Source organism: Cupressus sempervirens, chromosome 5, assembly GCF_028749045.1.
Source record: "Cupressus sempervirens isolate cs-2001-9-10 chromosome 5, ASM2874904v1, whole genome shotgun sequence".
NCBI classification, from domain to species: Eukaryota; Viridiplantae; Streptophyta; class Pinopsida; order Cupressales; family Cupressaceae; genus Cupressus; species Cupressus sempervirens.
Window position 1 is genome coordinate 439,314,743 of NC_143122.1, and position 20,982 is coordinate 439,335,724.

The 20,982-nt window shown below is 34.6% G+C and overlaps 1 protein-coding gene across 4 annotated transcripts in view; it reads left to right on the forward strand.

The window, feature by feature from the left end:
- The first annotated feature begins 2,867 nt into the window (after positions 1-2,867).
- The window catches only part of LOC149556667 (putative LRR receptor-like serine/threonine-protein kinase At1g53440), a 109,955-nt gene continuing 91,840 nt past the window's right edge, over positions 2,868-20,982 (forward strand). Inside the window, exons 1-14 of one of the 4 annotated variants that reach the window (XM_089831086.1) lie at positions 2,868-3,031; positions 3,205-3,242; positions 3,350-3,479; positions 3,569-3,640; positions 3,988-4,059; positions 4,258-4,329; positions 4,476-4,547; positions 4,729-4,800; positions 4,970-5,041; positions 5,222-5,293; positions 5,418-5,489; positions 5,678-5,749; positions 6,096-6,167; positions 6,278-6,352. In XM_089831086.1, coding sequence (XP_089687212.1) covers positions 3,003-3,031; positions 3,205-3,242; positions 3,350-3,479; positions 3,569-3,640; positions 3,988-4,059; positions 4,258-4,329; positions 4,476-4,547; positions 4,729-4,800; positions 4,970-5,041; positions 5,222-5,293; positions 5,418-5,489; positions 5,678-5,749; positions 6,096-6,167; positions 6,278-6,352 — 992 coding nt within the window. In that variant the 5' untranslated portion in view covers positions 2,868-3,002. The other 3 variants (XM_089831088.1, XM_089831085.1, XM_089831087.1) reach the window with 3 other exon arrangements.

A 20,982-nucleotide genomic window follows, 5' to 3' on the forward strand; every position in this document is an offset into this window, starting at 1 on the left:
TATATGAGACAAGGCATATGATCAGTGACAGTCATGACCAATGTGTTAAGGAGAAGTAATGAGGAAGTATGAATAAAGAGAAGTGGCCATAAAAGGATATTCTACAATGTCTATAAAGATCAAGTTGTGATAGAAACTCATAATGAAGAGAGGTAAACAATAATCTACTTGGTAGAACATGATTAGGTAATATGTTCATAAGTTACATGTGACAAAAAAAATGATCGATATTATTGATGCAATTGAAGACATTTACAATGAATTATAAATTTTCTTAGATGGAGTAATACTGACTTGACATTTAGTAGATGGAAGCAAGACAAGTGAGAAGATTTGAGATGAAGCTTGGAGATGTCAAATATGTTTTGACTATTATAGGAAATTGCACAGGAAGACTTAATGATGATCAAGACGATGATTAAAAACATGTTAAGAACATATGGATATGTGAAGAGAATGAGGTATGAGCATGGAAAGTTTGAAATTTGAATAAAAGGTGAAGATCAAGTGGAAAAAGAGTGATAACATGTTAAGAAAGAACAAGAAAGGTGAGTATTTAAAGTATAGAGACAAAGACATTGAGAGGTGAATACAAAGAATTTATATGATTATAACAAGTGAAAGAGAAAAGAGAAGTTATAGTGTGAGCATAGTAGAAAGGATCTAGCTGGCAAGCAATGTTAGAAACAAATCATTCAACTTGTTGTTATCTAACAATTATAGTGAGGGCAATCCCTTAAATAGGTGGACCTTAATCGATCTTTCTATTGTAAATGCTTTAACATGGTGGATTCTTAGAAGGAGTTCTAAATCCTCTAAGATAGATCCTAACATATCATCTTGTACTCCAAACATTGTACATAACGCTCCTAACAAGGTAAACCTTGAGAAAGCGTATTTGTAAGCTCCTAAATCATAACCTTTTAACTACAATGAAAGGCTTGTGGGTATCATCCCCACCACAACTTTTACCTTTTAAGAAGGGTTTCCATAACACCCAAATAATTGTGTTATGTATTGTGCTTTTGTGATTGATTGAATGATTAAGTTTTCTTGTTACAACAATCATTTAAGTAAATTAGATCATTAGTTTGAATTAGTTAGTTCCCCTCCCCTCTCAATACCATTTTATACCAACACCTTCTGCACCTGCCAATGCAAACACAAATGAACATTCCATGTTAGAAGATTAGATTTGTCATTTAATAGGGGTTGTAAACATTTCTTAGCATATTTGGGAGCGAAGTTTTTCAAAAGCATTAGAAATCTAACAATTATTTTTCTTGTATTTACTTTTCATTAGCTACAAAACATCTTTTTGAATATTTTAATAGAAAAAAATATTCATGAGCAAAAATAGCAAGAACCAATACAAAAAAGACATTTTTAAAAAATAATTAAAAATTAGAAATCAAAAAGGTTGTCAAACATTATAAATATTGTTTAATATTTTGAAATGCACCATTTTCAAGGCAAATAAATAGGAAAAGTCTCGTGCCAAAATATAAAAATGGACCTCACTAATAATGAAAGGAAATAATAATAAAATTATTTTACAATTAATTTAAATCTAAGTATCTTACGACATGACTAACAAGTCTCATATAATGGCTTGTATTTGTCATTTTTAATAGAAGAATAAAAAATTCGCTAGCAAAAATACCAAGAACCAATAGAGAAAAGACATATTTTAAAAATAATTAAAAATTAAAAATTAAAAAGGTTGTCAAACATTATAAATATTGTTTAATATTTTGAAATGCACCATTTTGGAGGCAAATAAACAAGAAAAGTCTCATGCCAAAATATAAAAATGGACCTCACTAATAATGAATGGAAATTATAATATAATTATTTTTACAATTAAATTAAATCGAAGTATCTTACGACATGACTAACAAGTGTACATAATGGCTTGTATTTGTCGCAAATTAGTTTAACTAAGTTAATTAGTACCTACCTACTATAGATAAAACAAAATTAATAATAAAGATTAAAAAATTATAGTTGTATTTTAAAAAACTATTTCATATTTAAATAGAGTAGTTTTTAAAATTAAATTTATCAGTAAAAATAATTTTATGGTATTTTGTTTGAAAATATATTTTATGAATAGTTTTTTAATATACAATATTTATCACTAAAATCATTATTAATTTATTAAATATGCTTTAGTCTGCATCCATTAAATTTTATAGGGAAGTTTTAAGGTGAACGGTCCTATGAATCTTGTAATGTGTTTCAATTTAAGACTTTCAGTTTCTATTATGCAAATTCTTTTAAAAAAATTGATAAAAGATTTTTTTTCAGTTTTAAAGTGTCAATTTTTGACAAATGGTTGAATTTTTTCTTTAGTTGGTGGGGCTATTTCCAACTCCACCCCATTTTCACTAGGCCTATAGCCTCCCCTCGTGAACAATGAGCTTAATAAAACAATACAATAAATATAAATAAATAATAATAAAGTTTGTAATTAATTTTGAACTAAGTTCCTTGCCTAACAATTTAATAAAATAAAACAATCAATATAAATAATAATAATAATGTTTTGTAATCAAGTTTAAACTAAGTCTCTTACAAATACTATATAACTAGAACCAAAGTCTATTGCAAATGCGATATAAATAGAATATTACAAATCCTATATAACTAGGACCAGTTAATTACTAATACAATTTTTTTTATTTTAATCACGAAGAGAGAATTAGGTTTCCATAGTTTCATCATGATTAGTGTTGTTGCCGCTGCTTTGTTTATGATTTCCACTTTATGTGTTTATTATTTTAAAATATAGAATGGGTAATTGAGATCACAGCCTTACATCAGCGGAATAAAATTACGATATAAGAATCGGGAAACAAAGCAAGAGTTTGACCATCTCCGTACATCAACTTACCAAAGTTAGACAATTCAACTCTGCAATTGAAAGCCCACACTTTCATGGAAACTTTCCTGCCCATTATTCTTCCCACTTGATTTTTTACGCACGAGGAGGGCCGTCCATGCGCGTCTTACAAAGCATCTTCTTTTCGTGAGACTACTATTATTGCCCACTCATTAATACGACTGGCCACATATAACACAGTTCATAATATTTACAGGACTTACATTTTGCTGGGGATAGTTGCAGGAAGCTCCATTCATGGCTTCATACATTCTGTTGATTATACCGTGCACCATACTAATGTGTTTTTCCTTTTTCAGTACTGAACACGCTGACGCTGCACTTTCACAGGATGAATGTACACAATTTCCATGCTTCTACAAGTAATTCGTTAAAATTTCTGGACTTGAAGTTTTTCAATCTATCTAATTCTTCCTTCGTTTTTCTGGGGTCTCCAATTGACAGCTGTAGCATTAAAGGCAGTTGCAAGCAAGCTGGGTATAGTAGATTGGGATTTTAGTGGTGATCCATGCACAAGTACTGGCTTTAAGGGACTCACCTGTGATTCCGTCAGCGGTTCTCATGTTACCAACATGTATGTTTTTATTCCTGCATAGGCCATGATCTCCTCCTTTTCCTTTTAATAGATGTAATATAAGGGCTTATTTAGTTTTTTGGTTGCAGAACACTTCCAAAACTCAACCTTGGGGGAGAGCTTTCACCGGAGTTAACCAAATTGACATACCTTATAGGACTGTGAGTAGAAGATGGACTCAAATAACGACTTTCTGACTTTGTTTCATTCCTTCGACTGATCTTTAAAAGGCTAATGCGATGAGAGAGAAAAGTGCTAATGTGATTAGTGAAAATGTGAACATACAGGGAATGTCTACGCATGAAAAATGGGTCTTTGAAGAAATGATTCCACTACCCTGTTAATCCATAATAATGATATTAAAATGAAATACTGCTTCTTATATCTATTAAAATCCTTAATTTGATTTAGCTTGTGACAACAGCAGCTTTAATATTTAATCTTCGGCCTTCATGGCTATACTTTTCCCCTATACTTATGTACAAATCTACTGTGGTTTTCCTGCCAGAGATCTGTCTGAGAACGGTGTAAGTGGTCCAATACCTCCACAATTGGGATCCATGCCTTCCTTGAGAAATTTGTATGCTCTCTTTCTCAGAGCTTCTTTGTTAACTGTTTCATTGCTTTTCATATTCCTGAAATCACGTTGCACAACGTGAGCTTTTGAATTCAGAAGTATTGAGGGAAGCATATATCATTGTAGCAGGGCTGTGAGAGCAACGGCCTTTTAGGGATACTTGTTTATCATATTTTTGATTGAATTTCTGGACTGCCTCAGGACGCTATCACTAAATCTTTTATCTGGTCCTATTCCTAAGGAGATGGGATATCTCACAAGCTTGGTTGTATTGTAATTCTTCTCTCTCTCCCACACACACACAGTGCACACTCATTTGTCTGCATATGAAACTTTTTAAAATAAGCAGATAATACTTATGCTTACTCCATCTCATTGAGGTGAAATTTTTTGATGATGACATTGTGTATGTTATTTAGGAACATTAACTCCAACCATCTTTCGGGTACACTCCCACAGGAGATTGGAAACTTGAAAAACCTGCAGCAGCTGTATGTATTTATCAACTTTTGGAAGGGTTCTTGCAATTTTCACAAATAGTCTATCCAGAGTCGAGACACACTCATTTGGTTGCACATGAAACTTTTTAAAATTAGCAGATAATAGTTCTGCTTTCTCCGTTTCTATTGGAGTTTGAAATTTTTTATGATCACATTTGTGTATGCTATTCAGGATCATTCACTCCAACCATCTTTCCGGTACACTCCCACCGAAGATTGGAGAACTGAGAAAATTAAATAGGCTGTATGTATTTATCAACATCTGCAAGGAGCCTTGCTATTCCCATAAATAGTCTGTCCAGACACACTAATTTTGTTGCATATGAAAATTCTTTAAATAAGCAGATAGTAGTAATGCTTACTCCATCTCCATTGAAGTGTGAATTGTTTATGATATTGTGTATGTTATTCAGGAGTATTTACTCTAATCATTTTTCTGGTACACTACCACCGGAGATTGGAGACTTGGAAAATCTGGAGAATCTGTATGTATTTATCAACTTTTGGAAGGATTCTAGCAATTCCCACGACTAGTCTATCCGCTTATGTTATTTGAGAATATCACTTTTGAGAGTTTGTTTGTTCTCTGTCAAGTTTGGAAGTACTGGCATAAGGAGTTGACAGAAACCCGTTTCAGACAACTATTGTTATCCTTTCTTACACAGGTATATATCTTCTAATCAGTTCATTGGAGAAATACCTCAAGCTTTCTCCAAATTAGCGAGACTGAAAGAATTGTAAGTAGATATTCTCTTCAAAATATATTTCTATATTGCAAGGGTATTATAAAATTAAAATATCATCAAACACGGAAATAGCTTAATTATATTAATAATTATATGCTTTTCATGGTCGATACAGTTTGGCGTCTGGCAACAATTTTACTGGTAAAATACCAGAATTTCTTGGAAACTTTGTCTTACTAGAAACACTGTGAGATAATCTATCTCCTCTATGAATTTTAAGCTAATGTCAGATATTAGATCCTATTCTCTTCCTTAATGTGAAGATAAATTCAATTACACAGCATAGTAAGATGAGTGTAATGTTCCTCCCATTTGTGCAAAATTTACAATTGTGGATAAGTCTGAGAAGGTTGGGGTGAAATGGTTTTGTTACAGGATGCTTCAAGGAACTTCCATGAATGGACCAATTCCTTCAAATATTTCAAACTTAGCACGATTAAAATACTTGTAAGAACGTGTGTTCTTTTTATGGTTTTGTTTCAAACAAAAGGACTACAAAACTGCCAGCATGGTCCCTAACTCTGTTAAGTTCTTTTATATTTAGAATTCATTAAAACTCTGGTTGCAACTATGAATTTAATCTTTTGTTTTCTTGTTCTTGAATGTCTGCACATATAGTGACTACTGATGCAATTTCAATCATATTTAATCTTATCTATTTTGAATTCATTAACTCTCTTTTTGAAGTTGAACTACAAATTTTAATTTTTAATTTTCTTGTTCTTGAATGTCCCTGCATATATGTTTATTAGCGAGGCACTTTCAATCATATTTACACTTCATACATTCACAGGAGGATAAGTGACATAACTCAAGGTGGTTCTTCATTGGACTTCATATCGCCTCTGCAGAATCTGAAAGAATTGTAAGGGGAAGAGCATTCTTTGAATCCTTATCTGTTTAGGAGTATATATGACATTTATATTTCAGATCTTTATGCAAGTATGTAGCTTATCATAAATGGGCTGGTTGCAGGGTTCTGAGAAACAACAACATCACTGCGGAAATTCCAGAAGACATTTTAAATGTGTTAAAAAAATTGGAATCTTTGTGAGTAGATCCTATAGATTTGAGTTAATTAGTATTAAAATTCTTCACCACATTAAAATGTCTCATTAGATCTATTGTATTGATTAATAATAAATATGTGAAAGATCAACTTACTGCAGAGGACTTTTTTGCTTAATTATTGTTAGTGTTAATTTTTATTCTTTTGATACATTTTATATCCAAACAGTACGTGAGGTAGAACCTTCCTCAATTCATAATTGGAAGCTCTATGAGATCTAAAACTACCAGACAGTGAGATATAGATAAAATTTACATTTCTGAGATTTCACACTATTCTCTTTATGGGTTTTAGCATAAAAGAAATAACTACCTGCCTATATTTTGGCCTCGAATATGAGCATAAGCTTGCTAGTAGTTGTTGCCTTCATAAGATTTTACAGATTCAATCAATGAAAGCACCTAACTCTATAAACATGGTCACTTGTAACCACTCCTCTGTATTGACTAAACCAGAGAACAACAATGGGGGATGCATACACAATTTGAAAGGAAAGACAACTATTGGATTGTTAACTAAATACAATCTTAGAAATCCGAAAGTTGCATTACATGCAAATCTACAATTTAGATAGAAAAGTATCACCAATACAAGATCTGACGCTATAATCTACTTTCAATTCAATTCATGAAATTCTAAACACAGTAAAATAGACACAAAGATAATGCATGGAATGATGTTTGCGGAGCATAAGCATGTGTTAACAATAATTACGAGATTTATGTGCTCAAAGCACTTATTTAAAAGGTTACAAGGTATTCACTTTTCAGGATTCAGGACAATCATTATTTAATCTATAAAATCACAATTTGAAGCACAAACACTCAAAACTCCGGAAAAATCAGGTAACAAAAAAATTGTAAAGAAAAACTCATCCTAAATAAATAAAAATGAAAACTAACAAAAGAGACCTAAAAATAGCTCTTTACAGTTTACCTTTATCCAATAAGACGATGACCTACAGTACCATTACTACAATCTACAATGACGGGATGGCTAGAGCTGGCCCATAACCCTGGGATTTCTCCTTCAATCTTACATCAGCAAATATGAACCTTGGCAAAAATAAAAATATGTTCAATCCTCTATTATTTTCTGAAAGACTTGGGATTTTACCTTAAATCAAACGATACATATGAAACACTAGTGGATACATAAATTGATGGGAAATCTGCTGATTGGACTGCCCACATAACTTGTTAACTAATTTATGGTTGAAATCAGGGATGCAAACTGCTGTAACGTATAGATACAGGATAAGCCACAACATTCGTCAAAATTCATTGATGAAATTCAACTTGCATAGTGAAATTCTGATTGTATAACTAAGAAAAAATTCATTGCTGAAATTCAGATTTTCTGATGCAGGTGGACTTTCATAAGAAGTGTCTTCAGGATGTTCTGACTGAGGTTCAGGAGTAGAACATATATTTTGGGTTATGGTAGGATTGTGATTTTCTAGCTCATCATAATTCTTTGCTCTTTTAAAAGCAATATCTTCCTCAAATATAATATCTCTACTAAGTTCTATTTGCCTTCGTCCAGGAATCAATATTCTATATGCTTCTGATGTTTTACTATATCCCACAAAGATTCATTTTCTTCTAGAGGGTTCTAGTTTAATTCTTTTCTCATTGGGTACATGAATGTACAATGGGCAGCCAAATATTCTTAAATGACTTATGTCAGGTTTCTGTCTTGTAAAAGTCTCTTCAGGAGTGTTATTGTCAAGATGGGAATGTGGACATCTATTTTGAATATAAACAGCTGCCCTAGATGCTTCTACCCAGAAAGAGGAATCTAGATTTTGATCAAGCATCATGGATTTTGTTGCCTCTACAATAGTTATGTTTTTCTTTTCAGCTACTCCATTTGGTTGTGGATTGTAGGGTACAGTGAACTCCCTCTTAATCCCTGAAGTAATACAATATTTTTTAAACAATTCTAAAGTGTACTTTGTTCCATTGTCAGTTCTCAAGGTCTTGATTTTCTTTTTGGAGTAATTTTCAGAATAATTTCCAATAAGTGCTTTGAACTCTTTGAATCTATTTAGGACTTTCTCAAATCTTTTGTATTTTAAGAAGTATATCTTTTTTTTTTCCTTGAGAAATCATCTATGAAGATTATATAGTATAGTGCTCCTCCTTTAGAAGGTGTTGACAAAGGTCCACAAAGATCTCAGTGGATTAGTTCCAATATATTCTTGGTTTTACAAGTGCTAGAGTGGAATGATCTTATGGGGTTTTCCTTGCAGCACATCCTTTGCATGTTCCACCATGTGAGGAGTTTAGTTTGGGTAGTCCAGTCACCAATTTATCCAAGGAATTTAAGGCTCGAAAGTGTAAGTGCCCTAGTCTTTTGTGCCAAATTTCATTTATGTCAGATGATTCAAGTATGAGAGCTTATGTAGGTTCAATACACAATTTATATAAATAACCTTGCCTTATACCTATAAGTTTGGATTTCTTAAATGTGGCAGATTTATGCCAAGCCAAAACTTTCCCATTCATGAATGTGATTTTGTATCCATTATCTTCAAGAGCTGAAATTGATATTGAATTTCTTTCGATTTCAGAGACAAAGAACATCCTTTAGTTGAATTTTCATGCCTGATTCTAATTTGATGGTACATGTCCTTACACCTTTTACAGGGTGTGCAGAATCATCTCCGATGGATACTTCTTCATCAATTTCATCTACCATAGTTTCCATATTTTCTCGAAATCCTGTTATGTGTCTTGATGATCCACTATTAATTGCCCAGGTGCAAGATTTGTTTGATACTTAATTTGATAGTGCGGAATAAAATAGAAACTTTTCAAATTCTTCTTGTGAGTTTACTTTTCCAACGTGCGCATAAGATGCTTGTTTCTTTGTCCTGTCAAGACAGTTTACAGCATAGTGTCCATATTGGTCACATCCAAAACATTGAACTTGAGAAGTATCGTTTCTATATTTTCCTTTTCCATGAAAATTCGTCTTTCTTTTGAAGTTCTTCTTTCCTTTCTTCTTCGTATTCGTATTAAGAACTTGAATGTCTTCATCTAAAGATTTTTGTTTGATTCCTTTAGGTGATAGTTAACTTCTTCTTGTAGACAATTAAATCTCAATCGATCTAGCTTAGGAAGTTTTGATCTTGCACTAATGCCTTGTTTGAATGGTTCTCATGAACTTGGAAGACCCCCTAGTGCTGTTAGAGATAATTCCTTACTATCTATTTCACATCCAACATTTGACAATTGATCTCTTAATTCTATAATTCTCATAAAATTAGCATTTACGGATTCACCTTTGTTCATGCTTATGTGATTTAGTTGTGTTTTCAGTGCAAGATTCCTTCCAGTGTTATTTATCTCAAATGTATTTCCTAAGGATTTGATCATGAGATATGTCATAGTTTGTTTTGCTAAAATAGGCACAATGTGACTCCTTACAGAATCCACTATTAATTTCATAGCCTTTTTCTTTTCTTCAATCCATTGTGATTTTTTAGGCTCATTTACACGTTCAGTACTTTTAACTTTAACCAATGAGTCTACTTTGTTTTCATCTAACACCATCATAATTTGTAGCTTCCATGCTGCGAAGTTATTTGCTCCCTCAAGGCAATCCTCGAGTCTTATTGCACTTGTCATTTTGAAATATGAATTTTATATGTTGAAAGTATCCAGTCTGAATACTCAAGTTTAATTTTGGTTTGTTATACCCGTGTGCTCCAATACCATGTAAATGAATTAAGCTTCTATCAGACTATAAGTTTCTTTTAATTTTAATCACAATTTATCAACCAGTTTGTACATTTACTTGCAAGTAAGAGAGAGCAGATGTACCTTTCTTAATGCTGAGTGATATGTTCAATATATAATACCTTTAGATTGATGATTTTCTTTGTATGTGAAAGCTCAGTCTGCAATACCGAGGATCTCTATGTATCGATCTACAATCTTGTAACTCGATCTGCAATATAATTATCCTTGTGACTCGATCTGCAATATGTTAGTTACTGTGTATTGCAAATGCAATATAGATATGATAATGTCAGATTGAATACAAACGATAATGAGCAATATGATGTAAGTTGATCTGCCGCTAAAGGTATTGAGCATTTATTTATTTTGATGTCAATATTTCAAGCATCAATGTACATATATATTGATTCCAATGGACGCTGTCCAAGAAAGGTCACGGTACTTCAATATCAAAGGTCACGGGATTTCAAATTGACTAGTTATTACTACCTAATTTGTGACTATTTATGTTAAACAAAAGAGATATATATTGGATCGATCATAAGAGCATTATGTAAGGAATAAAATGCAAATATACATGATAGATTTATCTTAGTTTGATATGAAGTGCTCGATCAGATTTCAAATGCATTATCAGATTGGGATTATATATGTATGTGAAAGTATGTAAGACATACACACACATACATGTATAATCTGCAGTCTTTGACTGATGCTATTTCAATAACAACTTTGTTAGCCCTATTTTTAAATAGACTAAAAAAAATTTGCTATATCCCTGGAAATAGTCATCCTTTTATCTTACGAAGGGTTTGTACTAGTTTTACAATTATTATCCCTTGCCCTAAGTTTTTTAACACTAGGTCGTTTGAATCTTTGGTTTTGTCCTTAAATGTTTTGGTTATCCCAGTTCATGCCTAAAACTTTTCTCTCTAGGGTTCACGACTTCACAAAAGATATAGGATTTTGATGTATTAAGTTGTGAAGTGGCGATGTCTATTAGGTCGTAGCATCTCTGGTCTTTTTTGAAGGCTTAAGGTTCTAGTTGTGATCTAGCGATGTAAAGAATAGCGTGACTTTGCATGATGTCTTGGTTTTATGAGATTTGAAGTCGCAAAATAGCAATTGACTAATTAGTCGTGACATCTATAGTCCTTGTGATGGTTACACATTCAGTTGCGAAGGTGCGACTAACAGAGTTTTAACTGCAAGCATTGTATCGTTGCAATCTTCATAACGATCATTTTCTAAGTGGCGAAGTTGTGATGTATAGAATTGTCATGACATCATGACTTCTCTACAGTTAGGCCAAACAGACATAAAATAGCTACAAGGTGGCGATGCAATTTAACAACAATTAAGCACAACATCTCATTTACTATTCCCTTAATGCAGTTTGAAACATTTAAGTTGCGATGGCTTTATACAATGCAATAAACGCTACATCTCAGCAGTTTGCCCGATGGTTATGATCAAGGTTCCGATGTTGCGATCCACTATGTTATTCTACTATCATGACCTCTCCACGGTCAAGCCTAACATTTGTAAGATAGCTGCGAAGTGGTGATGGTCTAAAAAAAATGTCAAGCTCAACATCTCTGCTGATTACTCCATGTTTTGTTTTTAAGTTGCAATGTGATGGTTATGAAATAGTTTGAGCGCTACATCTCTATAGTTTCTTCAAGTTAAAGAATTTAAGTCATGAGGTAGCAACAAGATAGTTATGCGTAGCTTCACTAGGATAGTGATGAACATATGTTTTTCCTCATGGATAAATTTGGTAAGCAAAAAATGAAGGATCAATGATCAAAATTGGTTTTTGCTGAATCATGTGGGTTAGTTTCCTCTACAACTGCGTATGTTCGCAACATTATATGCACAATTGAAGTTTGAAGTGGTGAAGTGGTGAGGAAGTTATCAAGTGTACTAAGGTGTAACATCGCCGGTTATGTATCATAGCCTAAAGAAAGGGTTACAATGTCATGATGAATAAGGTAAAGTGGTAAACACAACATCTTCTCTCTTAAGCAACTTAACTTCTTAACCTCTGCAATGTTACGATCAAAGTGTGGAGTCTGATTAAGCATGTCTTTGCAGATATAAAGTAGTAGTGAGATAGGGTCAGGACTTGGCAAAAAGAAGCTAAACGTGACTTCACAAGTTGATTTGCTCAGTCAAGGTAAAGGGTTGCTATGTTACGCAATAAGGAGAAATGGTTAAGTGCAGCATCTCAGCTTCATCTTGCGGTTTGCAGCTAACAGTGGCGAAGTAGAGATCAACTGCATGTCGTGACTTCACGAGGGTTTGAGAAACATTAACGTTTAAGAGTTTCGAGCAATTAAGGCTATTAAGGCAGGCAGTCTGGCATGACGTCACAACAATTTGAAGTCATAGTCAAAACCTAGTTGCGAAGTGGAGATGAACATGGAATGAAGCAAAGCTCAACTTTGCAAAGATTAAAGGGATGTTGAGATTAACAGTTATTCAGTAGTTGTAGGAACAAGTGGTCAGAATGTGGACAAGAAGAATACTATAGTTGTTGATAGAGATGAATTCATGACAGAGCAGTACAAATGCCGCAAAGGATAAGTTGAAGTGTTTTCTGACAATTTGAAAGATTTCATGCATGCGAAGTTTTAATGTAGTTAATTTCATTTCTAACTCATGGGAGCTTTTAAAACTGTTATAACAAAAAGCCATTGCCATAGTTCTTGAGTCACGAAATTGCAGAGAGGAGAGTTATAGGGATTTGCAAAGTTGATTGTCAATTCAGAAATGATAGAAGAAGACCGTGCATTGATTTCATAGGCAAAAAATGAATAGGCTTTGCCTAGCTCATCATAGGCCAAAGCTAAAAGTCAAAGCCCTTATGTAAATGAATGGGTGTATTTTCACCCTGACTCCTCAAATGCACAAGGCGCTAACTCACATGAGTTAAAGGACCCATACAACATTTGTAGAGATGCAACTATACCAGACACAAATGGAACTAAAATTTTCTGGTTCTTCTACGATAATAAGCTAAAGAACCCTCCAACTTCACATCCATGGTATAGAAACTTGGGTAAGCTAATTGTGCCTGAAGTATTCGTTGATGTAGATTTGATGAAGGCTTTGATTAAAGCTTACAACCCAACCACTCACTCATTTCACAAAAGAGATAGGAGTGTGCTTTGTTCATTAGAAAGAGAATCATTCATAGAAGCATTTGGTTTGGAGGGACCAATGGGTTTAGAAATTGAGTTGGAAAAGCTTGAAAATACCTTCCAATCACAAAAGAATTTCTTTACTGGACAAGTCATGAGGCAACATATTCCTTTGGGGTCCATTTGGTTCGTGGAATTAGACCGCAAGTGGTTTTTGCAAAAACCGGTTTTGAAAAATGGGGGCGTTTGTGTCAAAATAGAAAAATGGAATTAGAAAATTTGAATTCTAATTTTGCCTCAAAACTAGGTTTCTATACTTGCTCAAAATACCTGGAATTAATCAAAACCTAGTTACATGTCTCTGGCTGTTAAGCTTGCATTGTGGCAGATGAGGAGTGTGCACATCTTGTGGTCGCCATTGAAAGCAACATAATGTAGTGGAGTCTAGTTCGGTGCTTGACACCCCTTACCCCCCAGTCTATAGAATCATTCTCATCATTACTTGCTACAAAGGGCTGTTCGCCACTCTGCAGGAGCCATTTTACCACTTTTAAATCTTCGTTCTTTGTCGCCCAAAGAAGATGGATGCTTAAAACATCAAGCTTGTCTTTACAACTTAACACTGGGAATCAATGCTCATGTAAAATTTCATCAAACCGCTTGAAATCGCGATTTGCCTATTTTGTCGCTGCTCTAAGGCCCTCCAAAAATTCTTTTTGGGTTTCCCGTAAAACAAGGTAGGCATTGTGAAGCAGGAATGTCAAAGATGGATTGGAATGCATCACCACTTTATGATATAATTTGGAGCACAAAATGTAGAATGTTTGTCAAGCCATGTTTTCAACCACAACATACTAGACTGTTTCGGCAACGACTTCCTCTCCAAATTAGCGAAAAATCTCTAAATACTCTTTCACATCACTCTCGTGGGGGAGTTTTTTAACAATCTTAAGTATAATCTTTTCTTGATGTGAGTTTTCACCCTTGGTCTAATTTTTGGAGTCTCTCTGCAAATCTAAGCTTATGTATAAAAATGTGTCTTCACACTCATCTTCCAAGTGAAACAAATGGTTCAAGTAAAATCCCAAAAATAGGAATGAAGATTTGCAAAACCAGGATTTGTAGAAATCCTGATTTCTACAATTCCACGAAGCAAACAGACCCTTGGAGAATAAGAAATTGGTATAAATTCCAAAGAAAGTTGATGAATTCATGTCTCGTGAATTTTCAAGAGATTTTCCAAAACATCATCTTTGGTTTGGACTTAGTGTTAGGAGTTGATGGGACTATGAATGCTACTGGTGCAACATATGTAATGGTCATCAACATTTGGGATCAATACACAAATGTTGGATACGATCATGTCAAACACATAATCACAATCATACATAATGAGATTGTGGTCATGCAACAAGGAAAATTGAGAAATTTCAAGTTCCACCATTATTCATTGCTAATGCACTTGATTTTGTACAAAAATATTGGACATGTTTTCAGAGAAGGGGTTCGAATTTTTTAGAGAATGAATAATATTTTCATGTTTGAAGTTGGTCCAATACTATGTTGTAAAATTTTCTGATCTTGTTTATCTAATGGAAATATAGAGTTGCAATGTACTCAATTTGTCTTGAGTCAGCTTATTTGATATAATTTGATACTTTGGTTATATTACTTAAGTTAATTAATACAAATGGAGAAATACTTGGTTGCTCAATTCAAATCTTATCTCTTCATGTGTCGCCTTTTAACTTTCAGAGATTCAATGACAAATATATTGAGTTTTAGTTGTAATTCATTTCGAATAAATATCTTGTTTCATATTTTGTTGTTAATCAAATTGATTATGTAAATTCTTGATATGACTTGAGAGAATTGAGGGTATCATAGGGAGATTTTGATTAGTATAAGATTTGAAATTGAGTATTGATTTTCTTTTCACAAAGTGAGAGAATAGATATGGTTTGATGTGTCATATTCTATGAGTAAATAACCCAAATGGATAAAGCATTGATCATAAGTTGATGTTGGACAAGTTTTGTGAGGCTACATAGTGTCAAAATTCATAAACGAAATCTTTAATATGTTATGTCTTATTTGTAGATCTAGAAAGTTAGCCTGTGCTTGATTTAGAGAATTGTAGGGTATGGAGAACTAGTTGTTTTACATCCCTCTTATAGCCTCTAAATTAGAACAATCAAAGGCAAATGTCTGCTATAATAGAGTTTATGATAGTTATAGTTGTCAAGGAAAGTGATGATAAATTCCAAAGTATACCCGCCTGAATCTTGCAGAATTCAAAGGGAAGAAGACTATATAGTCTTATCAATTGGTCCTATTGGCTTGCGTGGGAATACCTGTCATGGTCTTTAGCTAATTTCTAGGTGTTTTCTACATTTTCAAAAATTATTGAGAATCCTATTAAATTGGGAGCCAACACACTCAAACCTTACCAAATTGGACGAACCTGCATTCTATTCCAGTCTGTATCATTTATAACTTCAACTCGGTAATCATGACTTTTCAATATGTGAATCACTGCCTTTATTCTCTAAATCTTGTAGCTATTTTTTTTAATGAAGCGTTATAGGTCTGATAAGGAACCTGGCTTTAATACCATGTTATTGTGATTATATTTCTTATTGGACTGCTACAGGTATAACAATTTGCAGATTTGAAAGTACTCATTTCTCTGTTGTTGCAGGTTATGATCAGACTTTATTCTTGAAGGAATTGGTTTAGTGGAATATATGAAATACTAATGAAAATCTGAGAATACAATTTATCTTCAGGTCTGCAAGTGCTGAACTTACCAATGAGAGAGTAATTATTGATTTCAATACCTCTCTTGGTTGTTCAGTTGGGTATAATTATTGTTTGAAAAGACACAAAGCCAAAAGGCGTGTCATGAGAGGACATGTCTCATGTCCGCTTATGACATGACTGTTGATATAAACAATTATTAATCTTATACTAATCAGCTTAGTTAATGCTTAACCAAACATGATTTATATTAAGTAGCTGATCTGTATAAACATAAATTAATTATCTGCTCAATCCTATTATGACTTAATGTGAATGCATCTGATCATTACCTGATCGATATTATGCAAGACATCTTTACTCAATCACCAAGAAACAATATAATCTGTAAGTACAGAGTTCTGCATACTTAGTTTGGTATGAATAATTTTGATTGAATGCAAGGATAATCAGTTGCGCGAATTCAAGACATGAATGATAATCCTAATTTAGAACAAGTACTATGTAAGTGTGTATGTATGCATGTATATCAGCTCACACAGTGAACTGATATACATATATACATGCACAGATGCATACAGTCACCATAATCAGTTATCCTTGTATCTGACTGAAGCTGTTATATATCAACACGGGTGGATTCTATAGCTTACCATAGTTCTACCCCAAGGAAATGCCAACATTTCTGAAAGAAAGATGCTTGGAAATCGTTCGGGCCAAAAGCTTTATTTGGTGTAACTGAAATAAAGCTTCCCTTGTCTCTATTAAGGAGAATTTACAATTGATCCATCGGTTATCATGATCATCTAAAAATCTGGGAATAGAAGAAAGGAGAATTTGCTGAGCCTTAAAATTGGATGAGTCAAAATTCTTTAAAGCATTTAAAAAAAAATTACAAATTCTTTTGCCAACTCTTTGGGGTCTTCAATAATATTTCCCATAGAATCCTTAATTTTAATAATTCTATTGATAGCTCTTTTATTTTTGGTGTTGTGAAATTATTTTGTGTTTCTATCACCCTCAGAAAGCTAATATTTCTTGAATTTTTGATTCCAAAAGGTTTCTTCTTTGTAAAAACCCTCAACAGGTTATATCCTTAACAAACATCAATTTGCTTTTGCTAATCAACAATTTGATATTTTGTCAAACATTTGGCGGGAAAATTATTATCACTCAATAAATAATGCTTTAGATTCATAGCCAGCTGCTCACAATTTTAATTGATTAAGTCTTTATCAATTTGGACAAATGAACACCACTAAACAATTCAGAAGTAATTATATAATTGATGGCAATGCTACTAATATCCAATTTAAAAATTGACTTCTGGAAATTTACAAGAATGCAATAATGAACCTGGAAATTGACTTCTAATAGATGAAATATGGATTGCATTTCTCAAAAAATAATCCAATTTACTCGCAGGTTCAGAAATACATGCTCCTCGCTTATAATCGCAGGTGCTTTAAAACCTAATTGCTACCCTCCAATAATTGATTGCAGCCTTTCACAAATTCTGAAATCGTTGCCAAATACAGGGACGACAGCTATAGTACATTCCTCTTTAACCACGCCAAACAATAGACAATAATGGCGTTCCAAATCACAAATTCTCTAGCCACAATGAAATTCCCAAGTACAATACATAATAGTCGGGAAATACTATAATTTAATTAAGACAATTCTCAGAATTAATTCACAATACCTCAGCTGTGAATTACTAGGCACTTCTTAATTCCAAACCCTTATACTTCAACAAGGGCAAAGAAATCGACAAACTCAGAAACTCTTCGCAAGCAACAAAAGAAAATAATCAATCTGATGCTTTGCTCATCAAATGGGCTCATATATATAATCTCCAAATGGCACAAAGTTTCCCAAATGAACTTCACTTAAGAAGCTTCCCACACACAATATTAGAACATAATAAAGTGTCATTATAAACTAATTTATTAATTGCTTTTGGCTCGGAAAATGACCTTTTCCACCATAATGACAAATTCTGACATGTAAGGCCACTGTTTCTTGTTCCCATTATTTAAAACTTTTCATCCCGGTTCCAACGAGCTATAATACTGAGGTGGCCAACCAACAACAATAACAAAATAGCAACCTTAGCGTATTTAGATGAATAATAATAATAATTCACCCATTTTCAAAAACAATTGAAGAAGCATTAGAATTGAAATCTGACAACACCAAAGTGATTCCGATGATGAAAGACAGTGAATGAACCTAACGGTGTGACTTACTATAAATAGACGCTCCCTCCAAGATTCTTGGAACCCAAACTGGAAGCCAGTAATAAAAACTGAGAGCATCCTCCAACTCCTTTGACTCAACTAAGCTCATTGAAACCAATAGATTGACTTACTAAATAATAAGTCCCTCAAATGGAGCCAAAACACACCATAGGTTGCTGGAAAGCCTATAACCACACAACTAAGACCCTCAAATCCTATTGTCAGCTCGCGAGGGTCACGATGGTGAATTGACCTGGTCAACTGCAGGAACCTGCTAAAAAATGGGGATATTACAGTTCTCCCTTCCTAAGATTGCTTGTCCCCAAGCAATCCTGGAGCAAAATGGACATCATAATCCACTTGGATCCCAAAGGTAGAATTGCGTACTATACCTGTTGTGTACAAACAACTCTAGTAGCACCAACCCCCAAATAACGAACATCAACATCAAAATTATCTGAAAATTGACCCAAGGCGCTGATGTAGGCAACAACTCATCGACACTCAACCCAATTGAAATACCAACTCTGTCCACACCTCAGTCCTACTCACACCCAACTGCACTATGGAGATATGGTAACAACCATAGATACCTGAAACACTACCACCAACTCAAACCTCTGCCAAACTGTCCTGGGTGTGTAGATAGTGCAAGGGGTCTAATTTGCAGTTATCAATCCCATCTGCAAAAGATGGTGCTAACCCATCCCATAATGGATGGCATGAAACTGGAGCCAACTCACATCGACATGAAACCAAATCCTCTACTTGTGGATCAAAAGAAAAATGATGAGTACTCATCACAATGTAATGCCAATAAAAACTCACAATCTCTGTCGAGGGCTTATCGGCATCAAATTGGGAATAAGAAGATGGCTCCAATCTTTGACTCCAAACTATTGGTCAAGCAGGATCTTGGGCAACCCTCTTAGCAAACCCAACCTCAAAATCCCTATGGGGAAGCATAGTAGACAGTCTCTACAATCTTTCCCACCAACCTCTGAATAGCACAAGAGCCCCGGATGAGAGTACCCTCAAACACTCTATGAATTCTCCCTCACATCTGAACTCTTCAATAGATACTCCATGAAGGACTCTTTGCAGTAGAAATTATATGTGGAAGAATCAACCTACTCCCCTGCGACCCACAACTGATCCCTCTGAAAATGTGGCCCATCTGTCTAATGGTACCAACTTTATGAAATGAAGAAGTGGATCCACTTCCAGTAGAAGGAAGCAAATCACCATGAGAGGTCGTCTCCCCTGATGCTCTCACCTCCTCTATACCTATTACACCCATATATTGGACGAATGTTTTGGCCACATCATCGCGTCCCTCATCCCCAACCATGGAAGCAAACTCACCACCAACCACAATATGTAACTGAATACGGTCTAGGGCTGATGTCGATTATACCCGCTTTAACTCCACGGTAACCTCATCTGACTATAACCGTGACTCTTGAAGAGCTAACTAAGTATATTGAAGAGAGTCCGCAATCACCTCAAGCTCTTGGGTCAGCTCAGCTACCTCCTCTTTCCCTAACAACGTCTCATAATAGGTGCTACCCCAGTCCAGAAGGTAATCCCTGTCAATAACTGACTGAGAGTACTATGCTTCAAGATCCTGATAGCCTTTCGAAGCATATGAACCTCTGCTAGGGAAAGACTTCTATCACCGTGCTCATCTAACATAGGAGCACCCCAACCAAATGTAGCTAGCATCTGACGAATAGCATCATAATGCTCAAGAGCTGAAGAAATGTCACTATCACTCACCTTCAGCTGACAAGTCACATGATGCCTCTGTAACCCCTGCCTCTTATGCAAGCTCTTTGTCTGACTAACTGCACTGTGATAGGAAACCGAATCAAAACTGCCCACCACAAGATCACTCATTACATGTGTGCTATCGACCTTGCACAACTCCGCATCCGAGATATAACTACTATGTACCTCAATCAACTCCTCATTTGAAGAAATGGAAGCCCTCACAATATCAATATCCCCACGTCTCAGCTTCCACCTCAAAGGATAGATCTTGTAAATACTGATCTTGGGACCCATCCAAAACCTCCTCGGAGTCATCAGCTGATACCTGGCAAGGGATATTACTCGGTGCAACTCATAGCATCATAAAATGGATCATCAAATGTGTCCATACTATCTGCATCTACATCTCCCAATAAAGCCTCAATTGCTAACACTTGACCTACACACATGACTCAACATCAAGCTATGAATCAATAATACTAGCACATGAACCCACATCTAATAACTCCGTTATAACACCCAAATCACCAACATCATAGCTGGGTGACTCCATACATGCCTCGATCCCACCTAAGGAAGCAACTGCCTCCTGTACTGGAGCAACACTACGATAGCTAACATATAAGTCTCCAATAACAACTCCCTCCTTGGGAGAGTCTGAACAGTCAATGACAATTACATCATCAACTACCTCTGAACTAACCGTTGTGACTACTCTGGGAGCCTCAACCTGCTAAAGTTTAGTGCTGCTATCCACTACGGGCACTGACACATCCACATGTCCTTGTGAAATATGTCCATCAACATCATTGCGGATAGGACTAGCAAGTGCCGTACTAAATATAGGTACATCTGCATCATGGACACCTCTCAGGGAAAACTCAAGCTTCCTTCCTTGCAACCTCGATGTCGGCCTTCTAAAGGTGGAAACCATATACCT